General features: G+C 43.9%; 1 protein-coding gene across 1 annotated transcript in view; it reads right to left on the bottom strand.

Moving 5' to 3' along the window:
• Positions 1-19,087, bottom strand: part of TNPO3 (transportin 3) — a 2,808,908-nt gene that overhangs the window by 153,159 nt on the left and 2,636,662 nt on the right. The window contains exons 20-21 of the mRNA XM_044088630.1: positions 15,148-15,260; positions 1,730-1,820 (exon numbers count right to left, since the gene is read on the bottom strand). Of these exons, the coding sequence (XP_043944565.1) occupies positions 1,760-1,820; positions 15,148-15,260 (174 nt within the window). The 3' untranslated portion in view covers positions 1,730-1,759. The remainder of the gene's footprint in view (positions 1-1,729; positions 1,821-15,147; positions 15,261-19,087) is intronic.

Genomic DNA, 19,087 nt, shown 5'->3' with positions numbered 1-19,087 from the left:
AATCCGATCATACATTTCTAGAAAACTTATCCAGGTAAGGTATACTAAGTTTGAGCACTGACAAAACAAAGAATTACATGCTGATTACTACATTAACTGCTCTAGTCAAGTTTTGTGTCTCTACTTAATGGTCTTCTCTTCACAAGAAATCTGGTTCTAATTTTTCTTCAGTGGCAGTGAAATACCTAAATGCTCATATATTCTCCAACAGGTTTCAAATGACATTCAAAATCTTTACTTCAACAGTTAACACATCAAGTCCACTATGCACATTTTGCTTTTTAAAATTACTCTAGTTCATTTAGGGAGAACAGTTACTCTTTTAATTGATGGTGTCAACATATTTTTTTTTTATCTCCAGCCATGTTTTCTAATTATAGCCGTAGTGTTCTACTTATCTTTGCCATCAGTTATAATTCTGTCATCATTGCATGCTTTAAATTTTAGACTACAACTTGCTGTTGTAACTGGGCACACTTAAACTGGATATGATGATTTTCATATTTTGCTAGTTGTTCTTTAAAATATTTTAAAACAAAGATTTAAGACAAAGAAAGGCACCACAAACTGAAAACAGGTCAATCAGGGACAGTCAATAACCTATCATTACTTCAAGATCATCAGGCAGGAATGACAGGTGGAATACTAATGGCTTTTTCCTTCACTATAAGTCAGCCGGCACAACAGGGTCAAAGATTTATTTATTTAATTGAATTTACTGTGGTAGAGCACTAATGAAATGAGACCATTTGCAGGGTTAAATACAGAACGGTAAAGTAAGATTATAGGTATAACTAAGTTATACAGTACAATGGCATAACATAGATCTACAAAAATAAACACATGCTTACAAGGAAATACAAGTACACAATACAGAATACCAATGCCACAGGTTAGTTAAATGTGGTCCAGACAAAATAACAGGCATAGTACATAGAACTATGAAGGAAAATCTAGGAAATATCTTCAGATGTTGGGAAGTGAGAGGGGGTCATCAACAAATAAAACTTAACACCCAACAAAATAAGAGGGGACTAAGTGACAATGTGTGTCACTGGTAGAAGGGAGCTAGCTGCTGGTGGTCAAGTGTAGGTGAAGATTTGCTGGTAATGGGAAGTGGTTAGCTTGAGCCTTGGCAACAGAAGACCCCATGACCAGCTCAAAGAAGCTTGTCTGAACTTACAATAAAATGTTTCTTACCTATTCTGTATTTTAATGAATTATGCAAAAATTGTAAATTTGGAAGCAGCAGACTGTGCCAAGTCCTGGGAACTTGTAACAGACCTGCTTGACACTAGAGTAAGATGAAAATTACAAACTTGATATAGTCATTATGAATCTAAGCAAACCTTAAAGCATTTAGACTTGTGGTCCAGACCAATGTATCAAACAGTGACTTAGCTCCTGTGAGGGTCCTGCTGTAAAATTTGCTTTCTGACAAGAGGGAAAAAGGGAAATCAAAAGAGTAGGAGGGGAAAAAACATCATGTTAAGGGAAGCATCAGAGGAATGACACCTCAAAAAATTAAACAAGTGACTGTCAGAACAAATTTCAATGTGACAGTAGCAAAAAACAGCAAAATATGAATGAGGACTGTCTGACTTTGGTAACTGGTTATAACAGCCGGCCAGCCCCCAAAGGAAAAATGTTTGTAATTCTGATGAAGTTCTCCCCAGTGGCTAAATACTCTAGGGTAGCACCTGCTAAGATCTCTGGTGCATTGTCTTACCTGAAAGATGGATCAGATCTGCCAGAAGAGCTATCGGAAAAGTCTGGTGAAATCTCTTAATGCCCAGCACACAGTCTTACATTCTTCAGCACTATGGATAAAAAAAAAAGACACACAAAAAGATGAGGAAATTCCAACTAGTTTAAAAACATTAAAAGTACTAGATTAGTATTAATCTATGAACCTATGAAAAGTACTTCTCTACACTGACAATGTATATGCTGACTACAGCTATGAATTATACTGATAAACACAGCTATCTGCTTTGGGGAGGAACAGTACTCAAGAGTAAACAGATATCCTACAATTGACCATTTCAGCTGATCTTCCATAAGGTACTCCAAACCAGTAGATATAAACATAGGTGTGCAGGTGATTTTTCAGTAATTATTTCTTTTACTGCAAAACACATATGCTCAGGGCACACATGCCTTCACAAGCTGATGTCCATGTGCCAGCATGAGAGAAAGCAGCAATTCTCAGGATCCCAGTAATTTTGATTCAGCCTGATTAAACACAGTTGAGTCCCAACTGAATCCAAAGAAAATGAGGATGCCAAATTATAAACTTTGCCACTTGATAAGTACACATATCCAGATACATAGAGGATGCGTATATGCAGAGGGTTGTTCTGAATATGGTAAGCATTTTCACGGCTGTTTTATCTTCAGTGCATATACAAAATGCAAGGTAAAGAGGCCAAATGAAAGGTGGCCGAAAGGTGAAATTCAGTTGGCAAGCCATTCCAAAAGAATCTCTGCTCCTAGAGTTTAGGCCCAAACTTCAATGCATTGTAAAAGCATGAACAAATTCCTAATCAAGTAGTTGAAATAATCTACTAGACATCAGTCACCTACTCTGGTAGAAAAATTCTCAAACATTCACTTATGGGCAATTACTCAACTAGTGACAAAATTTATCACAAATATCAAGTCCACTTGGATAGTGGTTAGTTTAGCATTTGCATTATCATCCTTACCTATTTTATAAGAACACCATAATTTTAATCCAATTATCCCACAGAGATACGTACAAAAAATAAGTTATGTAGTCACCATAATGTTCCATCTGAGTTGTTGCTCTTCATTTGTCTTCAACCTGTGGGACAAGGATCCAGGATGGATCCGACTCGGCCGCATTTCTTCAGCATCTGATCTGGGCTCCAAGCTCCTCCTCTACCCATAATGCCCCCATCTCCTTCCTCCCTTCAGATCAAATTTGCTGCCACCATAGCATCCCAACCTGACACAATGCCTTACCCCTTGGCACAATAAACCATACAGTATCATAAGAAATGACCAGTTATGCCAAAGAAAGGGCCATGTCTTTTCCAGCCACCCCACCACACAGCCCACATAAGGCAGGGGGAAGGAAAAGAGAGACGGTTAAAGACAAATGAGAAGCAACAACTCAGATGGAACATTATGGCCAGTACATAACTTCTTTATCTGAAGTTGATGTCTTCATTTGCTCTTCAACCTGTGGGACAGAGTACCCAGCTACCAAACACCTGGGAAGCCCTCATGGAAGGATATTTTGTAACACAGCAGAGCCAAAGGTTGTCCTCCTCCTGAAGAGAAAATCCAACTTGTAAAGGGAGATGAAAGCATGTAAAGATGCCCAGGTAGCCGCAAAGCAAATGTTATCCAAGGAAACTCTGGACCAAAAGACAGCTGAAGAATGTGCATTACTTGACCTGGCAGAGACAATCCTTTGGTTGAATAAGCCAAAAGTATACACTGAGAAATCCAACGAGCAATGGTGATTTGATACAGGTTTCCCTAAAAAGGGCTTAGAGTAGGAAATGAAAAGTTGATCCGACTTGCGAAAGGCCATTATTCTGTGTAAGTAAAAGTGTACTTGTCTATGAACATCCAGCAGGTGCAATTTATACTCTCCCTTATTCTGAAAGTTCAGAAAGAAGACAAGGAGATTGATAACTTGATTAATGTTTGATTGAGGCCACTTTTGGAAGAAAGGAAGGATTAGTGCGCAAAGATACCGTCTTTATGGAAGATCATGTAAGGAGGCTTAATTGATAAGGCCTGAAGCACAGACACTCTTTCAGCTGAAGTAATAGCAATCAGGAAGGCTGTCTTCCAAGACAGGAACTGCAGATCCACTGAAGCAGCAGGTTCAAAGGGGGAAAAAAAAACAAGGCTTGAAGGACCAAAGTAAGGTCACAAGGAGGCGTAGGCTTGATTGGTGGCCTAAGAAGAAAAGTACCCTTCAGAAAAGCTTTACAGAGCTTTGAAGAGGCTAGAGAAGCTGAATTATTCATTATGTGGAACTTAGAAATAGCTGCCAGCTGAACTTTAAACATAGAGAAGCTAGCACCCTGCTGAAAAATACCTGCCTGAAACTCTAAGATAACAGCAATGAAAGAATCCAAATCACGTTGAGATGCCCAAATTGAGGAAACGTTTCCACTTACTCGGATAAACCTTCCTCGTGGAAGATTTACGAGCCGCCACCAAAATCTTCTTAACAGGAGAAGATAGCCCCAACTATCATGGGAACTGGAGCAGCCAAGCGGTGAGCTTCAGACTGGCCATATCTGGATGTGGAATCCCTCAGGGATGCAAATTAACATCCGGAACCAGATCTGTCTTCTAGGGAGGACATACTACATGAGACCACAGAGAAGGGAACCATACTTGGCAAGGCCAGAAGGGGGCAATGAGGATGACTGAGCACCCCAGCCATTGCACTTTCTGAATAAGCTTTGGGATCAGGGAAAGTGGAGGATAAGCATAGAGAAGAAGACTGGAGGGACAAGCATGAACCAAAACGTCTCAGGGGGACTTCCCCCGGAAGGGGGTTCAGAGTGAAAAACTTGCTACACTTCACATTGGAAGGAAAGGTAGAGAGATTGTAGCAAAGCTGATCCCACTTTAGAAAGATCTGTTTTGCTACTGACGGATTTAGACACTACTATAAGGCATTGGGATATACCTGATGAGCCTGTCTGCTAGAATGTTGGACCTCCCGGGAATGTGCACTGCCACCAGAAAATGATCGGTGGAGAAAGTCCACTCCCACAATCTCATGGCTTCACGGCAAAGGGGATAAGACCTGGTCCCCCCCCCCCCTGTTTATTGATGTACCACACTACCAACATATTGTCTGTCTGGATGGCAATCATCCCTAGGGAAAGACGGGCATGCAGAGCTTGCATCAATAGCATTGCCCTCTTCTCCAGGACACTGATATGTAACTGGGTCTCCAGGGAAGATCACGTGCTTGAACTGCCCTTCCAAAGCAATGCACCCCCCATCCTAGTAGGGAGGCGTCCGTGGTCACCATGGTCAGAGGGGAGGGAAGAATAAACGGGCAACCATGAAGAAGGTCCGGGGACTGAATCCACCAGAGAAGAGAATCACTGCAGGCTCATGATAGACGAACAGGATTTGACAATGGTAGATCTAGAAATAACCACTGGATGTCTGACAGGTGCTTGAGAGGGGAAGGTGTTTGACAGAAGGGGATTGAATATCCTCTGGATATGATTCGCAACACCCAATGATATTCTGTTGTAGACTCCCAGGCTGTTAGGTGAAGTGAGAGTCGACCCCCTGATTGCCTTCAGAAATGAGCAGTTGGGCAAACCTTCAGGGCTGCTGCGTGGGCCTGTCCGGGAAGGAATCCCGAGACCCGTGGCTCCTCGAAATTCATCGGCATTTGTCAAATCCCCCTCTGCCTCTGGGAGAATATGAGTCCAGAGCCTCCTGGGAATAACCCTGAGACTTCTGGAACCACATCACCTTCGCTCCTCATTGATTCCTGGAAAAGGTTAGCTGAGGAGTTTAGAAGAGGATTCTGACAGCAGACAAGGTCTTCTAGTCTTTCTCGCTCCTAGACCAAAGTGTCACGTACAGTCTTTCCAAACAGAGTGGAACCATCATACGGTGCGTTCACAAAAGACACCCTGAAGGGCTCTGAGAAGTTACAAAGTCAGAGCCAGGCATGAAGCTTAATGGCAACACCCACTCCGGCCGCTCTAGCGCCTTCAGTCACATGAGATAGAAGCCACAAAGAGGTACTGGAGATGGAGTTGAGGGTGGCTATGCGGGAGGAAAAAAAATGTTCTTTTCCTCCTCCAACATGGACCCTGGGGCAGAACCAGCGACCTCCTCAACCAGGTCATGCTGGAGCCTTACGACATATGCCATATAGTTCAGCGTGCAAATCCGCTTCCCCCAAAATGGTCCATGTTCCTAGACTCTCAGTCTTGAGGATGGACCGTGGAGCTCTCCTGTGCTAGCTCCTTCTTAGTGGCTGCCGCCACTGCCACCACCATGACATCAACAGGGGATCCATTAGACTAATGAGGTTTATCAGAAGGGGCACTGAGGACCTTGGCAGGGCATTTGAGGATGGACTCCATTGTGTCGGGCTCCTTCCATGTCAGAGATGTATAAAGATCCACCAGGGGATATGTGGGAGGTAACACCCAGGATGTAGACGGTCCTGCGCCGAATGCCCTCAGGAACACAGAGTCATCAGGTGCTGGATTTCTGGGCAGACCACCACCCATGCTGATGAAGGACCTCCGTGATGTCTTCAAATGAGACATCCTCTGGGGGGTGACTGGGGGGAACCCTCCTCTTCCTCCAAATCAGTGTCCTCAGTGAGAGATTTGGGAGGGAAGTCTATGTGGCTCCTTTTACATGTGCATTTTTGAGGAACCTCCTCCAGGGGGGTCTCTGGGGAAGGACTCGAAAACATCCAACTGTTCCCAAGGGGGAACTCCCTGGGGCAGAGAGGCAGCAAGCTGTCCCTGAGTGGGAAGCATGGCAGAATCCAGACCAGAGACGGACAGAGCCTGGATGGACTATGAGGACGAGATCATCAAGGGTCTCAATGTGAATGACAGAACCCACTCCACCACGTCAAAGGGAGAAGGAGAATGAACAACTGAAGCTGGAGCTACAATCAGGTCCATAATCCGCTGGATCAATGGGGGAGCCAGAGCCAAACCTCTAGGTGCCGGGACTCAGACTGGAAGGCTTGGATCTGAAAAACTTGGAGCCAAAACCACCCCCTTGGATCCGGCGCCAAGGCTATGGCTCCAAGTTTGCCAGAGCTGGCCCGCTCAAGGCAATGGTCGGCGTCAAGGTACCAGGTACTGTCAGCACCGACCCCTCGATGCCGAGGGTTCTCAGACCCAAGGGCTCCAAAACTGGGGGGTCGGATCGGAGAAGGAGTTATCGGGATGAAGGCTGACTGCATGCTCCCAGTCCTGGAGGGGGAGGGGGGCAGACAAGGCTCCCATCTGTATCTGTGTGCAGATGAAACTCCACAACATCCCATTCACCTCGGCTTTGAAAAGACTGCAGATGAACCAAGTGGAAGAGACCACCTACACCGGCCTAGACAGACTGTGTGGTGAAGCAGACACTGGTGAACGGCTCTGAAACACCTCCAGCTATGGGAAGAAGAAAGGGGAATGGAGCCGGAGGGAACATGAGTCAAGACCCAGGTGAGATTTCGCCAGTGGTTCGGCTGAGGAGAAGCAGTCGGGGGACCGCTTCCTCGGCCTATCCCGGTACTTGTGCTTCTCGCTGTCCCTGGTCCTCTTGGCGTGAGGTTGAGTCCCAGAGGCTGGGGCGGAGGGAGTAGCAGAAGCAGCAGAAAAGGAAGCTTGAGCCTCTGCAGTAGGAGGTGGAAGAATGCCCTTAAGAATAAGTTTATTCCTCCTGTCAATCAATGCGCAGGGATTGAACCCCACGCAGATCGAGCAGGAGGAATCGAGGTGCTGGACCCCTAAAAGCACACATTGTGGCCATCCTTAGGGGAAAGCTTATAGCCACACACTGTGCACTTCCTAAATCCCGGTTTGGGTGTCTGCCATAGTGGAGAGAGAAAGACCCACCAGCAGGCATACACACATGCACGCACACTAAAGAAATATAGAGGGAAATGGGAATAAGGTTTTTTTTTTTGCTATAGACCGACTGAACGCGAGAAGGGTAGGGGGAGAGAGAAAGATGAAAAACAGTTTGAAAATCTAACTCACTCAACCAAAAAAAGCCTGGAGCAGCAGACGGCGATGCTTGCTATTAGCATGGCAAACGAGATCTGAATGAAGGCAGGAGACAGGGGCATTATGGGTAGGGGAGAGGCTTGGATCCGATGCTGGAGAAATGCTGCTGAGTTAGATCCATACCAGATCAGTGTCCCACAGGTTGAAGAGCAAATAAAGACAACTTCAGATCTTCTGTCTATGGTTTTAATATAAAGTTTGACCCTTTTTAGCAGAGTTTGTTCAATATGTCTGCTAGGACTGAACCGCTTATCGGATCCAATATGGCCAATTTCCAGTGTGCTCAGCCTCAATTTTTTGAACGTTGCCTCCATAATGCTCTGCATTACCCTCCCCTGTAGATCAAGTTTGCCCAGTACCACATAGATAGACCCTGGAAAGATAACCATCTAAAAGGAGATATGGAAATAAGAGATAACTGGATGGCAGGGTTGCCATATTGGATAGATTAGGATCAAAAGGACCCAGCATTATGGTAAGAAATTAACTTACTTAGCCTAGTTCATCTGTTTGAATGAAATGACTACTGGGACAGATTAACAAGCTACCATCTTATTTGGCTGGGCATCATGATAGGATACCTTTTCAATGCTACAAATTAAAGCTCTGGACCTGGAAATCACATCTAATTTATTAATGCTTGGCAAAAGTATGCAATGTATACCATGCAGTTGTGCACATTTCTACACTGAAGAGTTTCTGAAAAAGGCAGTGGAGGTAGCTATTGATCTGGTGGAATTGGGAGACAGTTTGTTTTGTTATTGTTTTTTTGTTACTTGAATAGCTGAAGGTTGCACAATCCAACAACCACTTAGAAAGGGTTTGTTTAGAAACCTTTTCCCCCAACTTATTCCAGATGAAGGAAATGAATAACTGAGAATCCTTTCCAAGGGATCTGGTTCTATGTAAAAAGAATTACAGTGGATGGTAAACATCTAATAAGTGCAGCAAATATTCTCCTCTATTTGTATAATTTGGGAAAATACTGACAAATGAATAGGTTGGTTCATATTGGATTCTGAGGCTACTTTGGGGAAAAAGGATGGCTAAAATTTCAGTCAGACTCCACCTTTGTGGAAATTTAGATAAGGGACACAAAGACAAGGCATGGAAAGTACAGTTTTGTACCTACCATAAATGTAGATGTTCGAGTGCTAATACAGCTGCAGTAATCACAGATGGGGTTCTCTGTCGTCAGGCGGGTCCTCGGTCGGCCGAATTCCAAAGTCTAGGTCCGGCGTCAGTTGTTGTCGCTTTCTCTCCTAACGTCAGAGAGGCCGGAGTATATAAGACACAGCCGACACCATGTTCTTCAGTCTTTCTTGCCCAAGATGTCAGGTGCCCCCAGAAGGAAGGCAATACATAAATTATGTTTATATGTATATACATGCAATGCAATATAATCCAAAATCAGTAGTTGCAAGCAAATAAACCATAGAAGGATAACCCAGTCAGGTTGTATGAAGAGGGTGTTAGGCCCCATGCCTTTACCAAGTGGGGAAGGAGGGAGGGAAACCTGTACTGCAGCTGTATTAGCACTCGAACATCTACATTTATGGTAGGTACAAAACTGTACTATGTTCATCGTGCATACAGCTGCAGTAATCACAGATGGGTAGAGTCCCAAAGCTACGCACAGGGTGGTAGGCACTAGGAGGAACTGGATTGAGCCAGAATGCCCTGCAACACAGCAGTGGCAAAGCCTGCTCTAGTTTTGGAATATAAAGGCAGGTGGTAGTGTTTTGTGAAGGTATGTACCGAACTCCAAGTGGCTGCCTCCAAAATATCTTTGGTAGGAACTCCTCTGAGGAAGGCTGTAGAGGTAGCTGTGGCCCTGGTGGAGTGTGATCTGTTGCCTGTAGGAACAGATTTCCCATGATAGGAATAACAAAACCGTATGCAGTGGCCTATCCATTTTGAAATAGTCTGCTTGGTAACTGGCTTCCCTTGAGCCCCTACAGCATAAGACACAAAGAGTTGTTCTGATTTCCTGAAGGACTTTGTTCTGTCCAAATAATAACGTAGCTGCCTATGGATGTCTAAAGAGTGCAGCAGCCTTTCCCCTTTGTTTTGAGGATTGGGGTAAAAGGTAGGTAGGTGTATGGCTTGATTTAAAGCTACCCTGGATATCACTTTAGGCATCAATGACGGGTTGGTACGAACGGAAACCCTGTCCTGATGGAATATGAGAAAGGGCTGCACCGCCATGAGGGCCTGTAGTTCTGAAACCCTACGAGCTGAAGTGAGAGCCAGAAGGAAGGCCGTTTTCCAGGACAAATATTGCAAATCTGTTGAGGCAGCTGGTTCAAAAGGAGGCAATGTTAATTTTTCTAGTATGTAATTAAGATCCCAGGCTGGTATAGGTTGCTTCCTTGGTGGTCTTATATTCTTAACCCCTCTGAGGAACTGTCGTAAGAGTGGGTGAGAAAATAAAGGAGGATCCGTGTTGAACTCTGCAGAAATGGCTGAGGCATGGATTTTTATGGAAGAAAATGAAAGTCCACTGTTCAGCAGCTCAGCTAGATACTGTAATACCTGAGGCAAGTTCAGTTTTCTAGGGTCCTGGCCTTTTTTCTCATTCCAAGAGCAAAACCGCTTCCATTTTGCGGAGTAAGCTTTTCTAGTAGATGGCCTTCTGGCCTCCAAAATGACATCCTGCACCTCCTTGGAGAGTAGGGTCTGTTGTGGTGTTAAGGAATTTTCCATGCAGCGAGATTGAGTGTTTTCAGCTGACTGTGAAGAGTTTTGTAGCTGTGCTGAGTCAGCAGAAGAGGCATTAGAGGCAGGGACCAGGGAGGAGTATGTTAGGCTCCTCAGGAGCGGGTACCAGTGTTGCCTTGGCCAATCTGGAGCAATCAGTATCATCTTCGGTCTGTCTGCTCTTGCTTTCAAAAGCACCTTGGGCAGAAGAGGCAGAGGTGGGAATGCGTAAACTGTCCATGCTGTCCAACTGAATGAAAGGCGTCCACTCTCCAGGCCTTTGGATGAAAGGTCCTCGAACAAAACTTTTCCAATTGATGATTCCTGTGGGAGGCAAAAAGATCTATGTCTGGCCTCACCCACGCTTGGATTATCTCTGTAAACACCTGAGGATGCAACTTCCATTCGTGTGGATCTGTCATATTTCTGCTTAGATTGTCTGCCAGCGTGTTTTTCAATCCTGGCAAGTACTGTGCTTGAAGTTCGATTTGCCATTCCAGAGCCAAGTTCCAAAGAGTCATGGCTAGTCTGCACAAGGGGTATGAATGTGTTCCTCCTTGTTTGTTTATGTACCACATTACTGTGGTGTTGTCTGTTCTTATCAGTAATTGTCCTGGATGCAAGAAGTCCTTGAAAGCTGTAATTGCATTTATTACTGCTAGCATTTCTTTTTGATTGATGTGAAGGTGCTTTTCCTTTTGGGACCATTTGCCCTGAATGCACCTGTCCGTCATGTGCACCCCCCAGGCGTAATCTGAGGCGTCTGTTGTGATGACTTGATTTGCTTGAGGCTTGCAGAATGGGAGGCCTGTATTTGCTTGACATGCTTGGGCCCACCATAGAAATTCCTTTTGCAAACATGGAATTATTGGTATTATTGTTTCCAAACTGTGACTGTGTTGAGACCATAGGTTTTTTGGGTACCATTGAAGTTTCCTCATATGCAGCTTTGCACATGGGATTAAAAGAATGCAAGATGCCATGAAGCCCAGAGCCTGCAGGAATTTCCTTGCAGTAAGCCTGGTACATTTTGCTAGTATTTTGAAGTACTGAGTTAGTTGCCCCTGTTTTTCTGGCGTAAGATAGGCCCATCTGGGTGTTTGTGTCCAAGTTGGCACCCAGGAAAGTTATTTTCTGAGATGGTGTTAGCCTGGATTTCTCTTTGTTGATTGTGTATCCCAGAGAATGCAGTAACCGTGTTACATAAGCCAGATGTTCCAGAAGTATGTGCTTGCTGTCCGCCTGGATCAGGCAGTCGTCCAAATAAGGGTAAATTTGTATCCCTTGAAGTCTGCAGTAGGCAATCACTGATGCCAGGCACTTTCTGAATACTCTGGACGCAGTAGATAAGCCAAAGGGCAATGCAGAGAATTGATAGTGGATTGAATCTACAAGAGATCTGAGGTATCTTCTGCAGCTTTGTCTGATTGGGACATGCAGGTATGCCTCCTTGAGGTCCAATGTTACCAGCCAAAACTCCTTGCCCAGCATGGGAAGAAGCTGCTGTAATGTGAGCATCTTGAATTTTGGTACGAGTAAAAATGTGTTTAGGATGGATAAGTCCAAAATGGGTCTCCAGTCAGTTCCTCTCCTTGGTACCAGAAAAAGTCTTGAATAAAAACATTGACCTTGTTCGTGAGTAGGTACTTCTTGAATAGCTCTCATGCTTATGAGCTTTGAAATTTGTAGTTGTGCCTCTGCCCTTTGATTGTGTGGCAGGTTTGGCATGCCTCTCATTTTTGGAAGAGTGTGGAATTGAAATTTGTAGCCTCTGTTTATAATGTCCAGGATCCATTTGTCTGTTGTGACAATATGCCAATTTCTTGCAAATAATGCTAGCTTTCCTCCCAAAGGTGCTGCCAGCTGAGACCTGCTTGGCATGGAAATGAGGGAGTCATTGGGTTTGTTTTCCGTATTGTTGTGCACTGTCTTCGCCACCTCTTGGTGCTGGAGTTTGCCATTGTCGGCCTCTATATGATCCTTGTGATTGCCCTCTGCCCCTTGTGCGTCTGTATCTACCTCTTTGGGGCTTGTCAGTGGCTGGAAAGGACCAGTTTTTTGAAGGCCAATTTCTGCTAAAACGTGGTGGTTGGACCTGTAAAAAAGCTTTGACAGTTTGCATAGATTTGGCTTTTTCTTCCATTTTCCGTAATATCTCCTCAGCATTAGTACATAGTACCAAACAGCACATCCTTTTGTAAAGGAGCATCTAGAAGTTTAGCTTTCACATGATCAGGCAAGTTTTGTTCCCTAAGCCAGGCATGTCTGCGAATGACTGATCCTGTAGCAGCCGCTCTACTTGAGGCCTCTAGGGCATCATAGCCACATTGTAAGGTGTGTTTATCCACTTGCTCTGCACTATGCATCATATCCTGCAACTCCTTCAAATCTGGTTGCTCAGGTTGAGACATTTTATTCCTTAATTGTGATAACAGGAACTGTTGATATTTAAGCATATGAAACTGACAATTTAAGGCCCTCATGGCTAGGGTGGCGAGGCATATACCTTTTCCCCACCTTTCTAAGGATCTTGACTCTCTTTCGGCAGGAAGTGGATTCTTGGCAGTAGAGGCCTTCAATCCCTTGGGGCCTTGAGAAATGGTTTCAGGGTCAGCATTATGGCTTTTGTAAAGAAATTGGTGAGAGTTAGGAACTCTGTAGTACCTATCAGGTTTGACTGGTGCAGGAAGCAGGGAATCCGGGTTAAGGCAAGCCTCCGAATAAACATCATCAAGTATGTCCAAAACAGGAGGTATCGCCAGAGGTCTGTGTTGAGGTAACAAAAGAAATTCCCTAAGTCTTTTCTTGGAATCGGAAAAGTCTTGGCCTTCCCAATGGAAGTGTTCCCTTAAAGTGTGCAAGGTTTCCCCAAAGGAAAAATCCTCAGGAGGAGATGCAGAAGGAATGGACTGCTCTGCATCCGAATCCTCAAAAGGGGAGTAAGAGTGTTCCTCTACATCAGAATGTTCTGATAAAATGGAGCCCTGATCAGAAGAGGGAAAATCTTCCTCCACTCTGAGTCTCTTGTCTGGAATGGGTTGAGAAACCCTGATAAGAGTAATTAAGTCCTCAGCCATTTTAAGCATCTGTTTTTTAGGCATGGGACCTGGAGATGGGCCCTGTGCAACAGGCCTCTTGGATGCCTGGCTGCTTTGGATTTAGTAAAGGTCTTAATAGAAAAAGAAGATGAGGGTCTAAAGACACCATGGGTGGAAGTGGACCTGTCCACATTAGGCGGCTCAACATTAGCAATGGCTTCGGTGGTTGTAGTCTGGGAAAGGGCCGAGGTACCTGCGGTCTCGGGTACAGAGGACACCGCCGAAGGAGTGTCGTCGGTAGTCAGGGACTGCAAAGGCGTCTCGCTGAGAACCGGACCACGTGTAACCTGTTTTGGCGTGGTGTCGGTGGAGACCGCGGACCTCGCGTGTCGGTCCTTGTCCTTGTGTTTTTTGGACAAAACGGTAGTCGGAGTTTCCGACGACATTTTATAATCAAAGGCTTTACCAAAATAGTGTTGGGCGAACTCCGCCCGACGCTTAATAGTGCGTTTATTGAAAGTAGCGCAAAAGCGACAGCCCGAGACGTCGTGGTCTGGGCCTAAACAAGGTATGCAGAGGGAATGGAAATCCTTATGCGGTATTTGCTTCCCACAAGAAATACAATTATTAACTTTTTCTGACATCGGTCTGAGGCAAGAAAAGTTTCCCCAACGGGGTACTTAGCTTTAATGAAGACTTTGGTTTCCAATTTTTTCGTAATTCAGGAGCTGGCCGACCGGCACTTGCGAACTGCTTCTGCTTCGGGCACCGCGCGGCAAAAAAGACTGAAGAACATGGCGTCGGCTGTGTCTTATATACTCCGGCCTCTCTGACGTCAGGAGAGAAAGCGACAACAACCGACGTCGGACCTAGACTTTGGAATTCGGCCGACCGAGGACCCGCCTGACGGCAGAGAACCCCATCTCTGATTACTGCAGCTATATGCACGATGAACATCTCTGATATTCTCCTAGCACAAATAACAGCAACTAAGAATAGTGACTTCTAAGATAGAAATTGTATGTCTGTTGAAGAGGCTGGTTTGAATGGTGGTCTTGTCATAGCCTCTATAAAGAAATTTAGGACCCATGGAGGGGTTGGGTCCTTTACAAGAGGGCATAACAGAAATAAACCTTTGAGGAAAGGCTTTCCATAACCTGTGAGAAACAAAACAGTGACTTTAAAATCCACAACGATAGTTGGAATTAGACACTAGCTGCACTTCAATTGAGGAGAAACAGGACCTGTATTTTCCAGGAAGGTTAAAAGCTTTAATACAGGGACACAGAAGGGTCTACATTCTGTGCTCTCTGTCTTCTACTGAGCACTGTATTGATGATCTCAGTGAAGTGAGAACAGTACCTCTGATCTCAAGATATTTGAAGTTCTGTACGTAATGCCAAATGAACAGACATCAACTTGCATCTAATTCTCAAGCATTGTGGATGATACTACAACATGGGTCCTAATGGTTAACATCCCTGGGAATATAACTAGCAGTGGAACAAAATGATTTTTTCCAACCATTTAAATATCTGCACCATAAAAACATTAAACATGAATAACACTGTACACTGATCTGCACTAAGAAAAATTACAGATTATTACACAAATACAGAGTAAGCAGAACTTACCTAGTAACCTGCTTGTGAAAATCTGTCAACTGCTTGTGAGTTACTGTAACTGCTCCGCCAGTTATTTCTGTTGGCAGACCCTTCAGTGCATTTTCCAGCCAACGACAAAACATCTGTTATAAACAGTATAAAGTGAAGGCGGTCATGGCAAAATTACATTGTTTTCTTTATATTTATTTATTCAAACACAAAATGACAATGTGACCTCTGTATTTAATGATTGCACATTTTTTGTGCCTTGCATGGGGAACTTCAGACTTCATAAGAGCATCTATCACATACAGGTATATTATTTTGAGGACCAGGAGGTTCTCTACAAATATCTAATTGTAAAAGGTTTCAATAAAAGCCTGATTCCAATGTAAGCTTGCATAGATTTTGGGAAAACAGATACAGATTTTATTCAATATATGCAGACTAAGGTTAATCAAAATTACAGTTGTGTAAAATCTTACTATAACGGTAGATGCCCTTCTCTTCACTGTTGTAGTATTCCTTACATAAGGGATTGTTTGCCAAGGATAGTCCACCGTCCAGCCAGTATAAAGGCATCGTATGTCACACGTATGCTCCCTGCCAAAGCATACGACATAAAAGGTGACGTACAGACAAAAACAATCAGAACTGAAAAGCCTCAAGAGGAACAGAACACCTTAGGGATAAAGGAGGACATGTACATCCTGGACGGCAACAAAAATACAGGGCAAGAGCTAGAAAATAAGGGGAAGGAGGGAGGGACTGAATGCTGCAACAGTGAAGAGAAGGACATCTACTCTTATTGTAAGATTTTACACAACTGTCCTATATCCTTCTTTATCACTTTTGCAGTATTCTTTACATAAGGGAGAGTACAACAGTTAAGAGGAATTGTAGGAGGAAGAAGGTACAGAAGATCCCTCTACAAATCCATGTAGGATTGCCCTGACAAAGCTCAACCTGGAAATAACATCCAACTTGTAATGTTCAGTGAAAGTATGAACAGAGGACCAAGTGGCAGCCTCAAAAATGGTTGGTATCCAAATCCTTGAAAAAGGCACCAAAGAAGGCAACTGCCCTAGTGGAATGTGCCTTTACAGACAAGGAAAAGACATTTGCCATGAAAAAAAAAAACAAAAGGAAATGGCCTTAGAAAAACAAGAAGAAATGGTTTGCTTAAACACAGCCAAACCCAAAGCCCTGGGATGAAAAGAAACAAAAAAGATGCTCAGATTTGCAAATAAACTGAAGTTATGTACTTAACATAACTTGGCGTCTGTGCATCCATTTTCATTCTTACTCACAGTTGGGTCTTTGGATCAGACCTTGGACCTGACTTGACTGCATTTACAAGACTTTAGGATCTGAGTCTCGAGCTCTTCCCTTTCCCATAACTTCCTCCGAGTGAGTTTATTGCCCTAATAGGTAACATTACCAAGAAGAAATGAAGCAGATCAAGACTTTCTGGAGCCCATGCCATGAATTGATGGGTTCCAAATTCCTCTAGGTAAATTCTCAAAGATACCAAGGTCGGGGGATGGATGGGAGGGAAATGAGGAAGAATGAAAATGGACAACACAGATGCCAAGTTTTCGTAAGTACATAACTTCTATTATCTGATGTTGCCCTTTTCATTCTTCCTCACTGTTGGGTCAGAGTCTCCAGCTATGTAACTCATGGGTGGCCCCTAAGGAAGGATATGCTGGAGCGCTGTTGAGATGAAGGATTGCCTGCTTCTGGAGACAATGTCCAGTTTACAGCACAATGTGAAACAAATGTATGATTCTTAAACCAAGTGGCTGCAGCACATACTTCATAAATAGATATTCTGGCAGAAAAAAGCTGAAGAGGCCTTGGATCTAGTTGAGTGGGTTTCTGGTACACGAGCCAATTCAATCTCTTTTTGTGAATAAATGTTAGAAATGAAATCAGTTATCCATTTAACCAGGGTAATCTTGGATACTGCTGGTTCAAACGATTAGTAGAAAGGGATACTACGTGTTGATCAGATTTTCTGTGCTTCTTGTCCTGTTCAAATAGAAATGCAACTGTCTATGAACATCGAGAAGAATGTAATATATATTCGCCTCTGAACAATCTGGAAAGAAAACAGGCAACTGAATGGACTGGTTAATGTTGGGATTCTGTTGCTAGTTTATGCATAAAGGATGGATTAGTTCTTAGAGAATCTCTGTCTTTATAAAAAAATGATATAAGGAGATTTGGCTGACAAGGCTTGCAGTTCAGATATACTCTTGGCTGACGTGATGGCTACCAAGAATATAGTGTTCCATGAAAGAAATTTCAATTCAGAACTATTGGCTGGTTCAAAGGGCTTTTGAGTGAGGCCTTGAAGGACAACTGTAAGGTCCTAAGGGGGAGAAGGATCTTTGATTGGAGGCCTTAGCAGAAAAATACCCCTCATAAAGGCTTTGGATAACATAGATGAAGAAATAGATGATCCCTTTCCTGAAATAAAATTAGAAACGGCAGCCAGCTGTAACTTAATGCTGGAGAAACTGGTGCAGTCATGAAAAAGTGAACTCAGAAAAAGGAGAATAGCTGATGTAGGAGCTATAAAATGGATCAATATTCTCCTTTGAAGCCCAAATCATAAATTGTCTCCACTTAATGTTATAGACCCTTTTTGTGGAATTTTTCTGCAAAGGCAAAATTAAGTCGCAAACTGGGGAAGCTTGCCTGGACTTTCTTATAATCACTGGAAGTAGACAAACCATGTGGTTAGCCTAAGTGTGTGGAGATTGGGTTTTCAATGGTCTGATGGATAGGACACGAGGTCCTGACTGGGATCCAGTATCCACAGGAGATACTTCAGGTGAGGGCACAGGAAGGGTAACCATATCTGGCAAAGCCAGAAGGGGGCAATAAGGATCACTCAGAATTTTAGCCTGCTGGCTTTCTGTAGAAACTTTGGGATCAAAGGTGGGGTAAGCATAAAGGATACGTAAGGGCCAAATGTGGACTACAGCATTCCTTGGTGACTTCCCCTTTGGGGGATCAGAGCAAAGTAATAGCTGCATTTGTTGTTTAGGGGAGAAGCAAAGAGACTGTAGCAAAGTTGGCCCCAACGGCTGAAAACCTTGTTTGCTACTGCTTGATTGAGGGAACACTTGTGAGTGGTCAGAATGGACCTGCTGAGACTGTCTGCTAGCACTTTGGTTTCTCTGGGAATGTGCGCTGCAATTAGAAAGAGGTTGGAAAAGATTGCCCATTCCCAAACTCTCATGGCCTATCTGCATAATGGATAGGATAGGGTTCCTCCTTGTTTGTTTATATACCAGACCACTACCATGTCTGTATGAATTTGCAGTAGTTCCTAGAAGAAGAAGGTCCTGAAAGGCTTGCAATGTTAAAAGGATTGCTCTCATCTCTAGGACACTGATATGCAGCTTAGTCTCATCTTTCCCTGATAATATCCCCCCACCCCCCACCCCAACAGGGAAGCTTCAGTGGTCAATGTGGCTATTGGAGAGGGAACAGAGAATTACCTATCCAACAACAGGTTGTTAGAATGCATCCACCAGCCTTCTGCAGACTGGAGTTAGTAAGACAGAAGCAGATAGTGGCTGGTACAGAATGGACCATTGAAGAGCCAGGGCCCAATGCAGGACTCGCATAAAGTATATTGCTAAGGGTACAAGAATGACGGTCGCTGACAAGAACCCAGTGCTTTGAGAACTAACTGTGCTGAAGGAGATGCGAGATGCAGTAAGTCCTAGACTTGCTGTCTCACAGAAGTTATGCAAGGCAGAAGCAGGGTAGCTACTTGAGTGGAAGTGTTCACTTGCATTCCTATAAACTCTAGATTCACACAGGAATCAGGTTTGACTCTGTCAAATTTATTGAAATAAGCAGGAAATTGATAATTGGTAACAAGTAATCCCTGGCCTGAATCAGCTGACGCTTTGATGGTGCAGTAAGGAGCCAATCGTCTAAACACAGA

This window comes from Protopterus annectens, chromosome 11.part0 (assembly GCF_019279795.1).
Source record: "Protopterus annectens isolate FY-2018-M chromosome 11.part0, PAN1.0, whole genome shotgun sequence".
NCBI lineage: Eukaryota > Metazoa > Chordata > Ceratodontiformes > Protopteridae > Protopterus > Protopterus annectens.
This window is presented reverse-complemented; position numbering and strand designations above follow the sequence as displayed.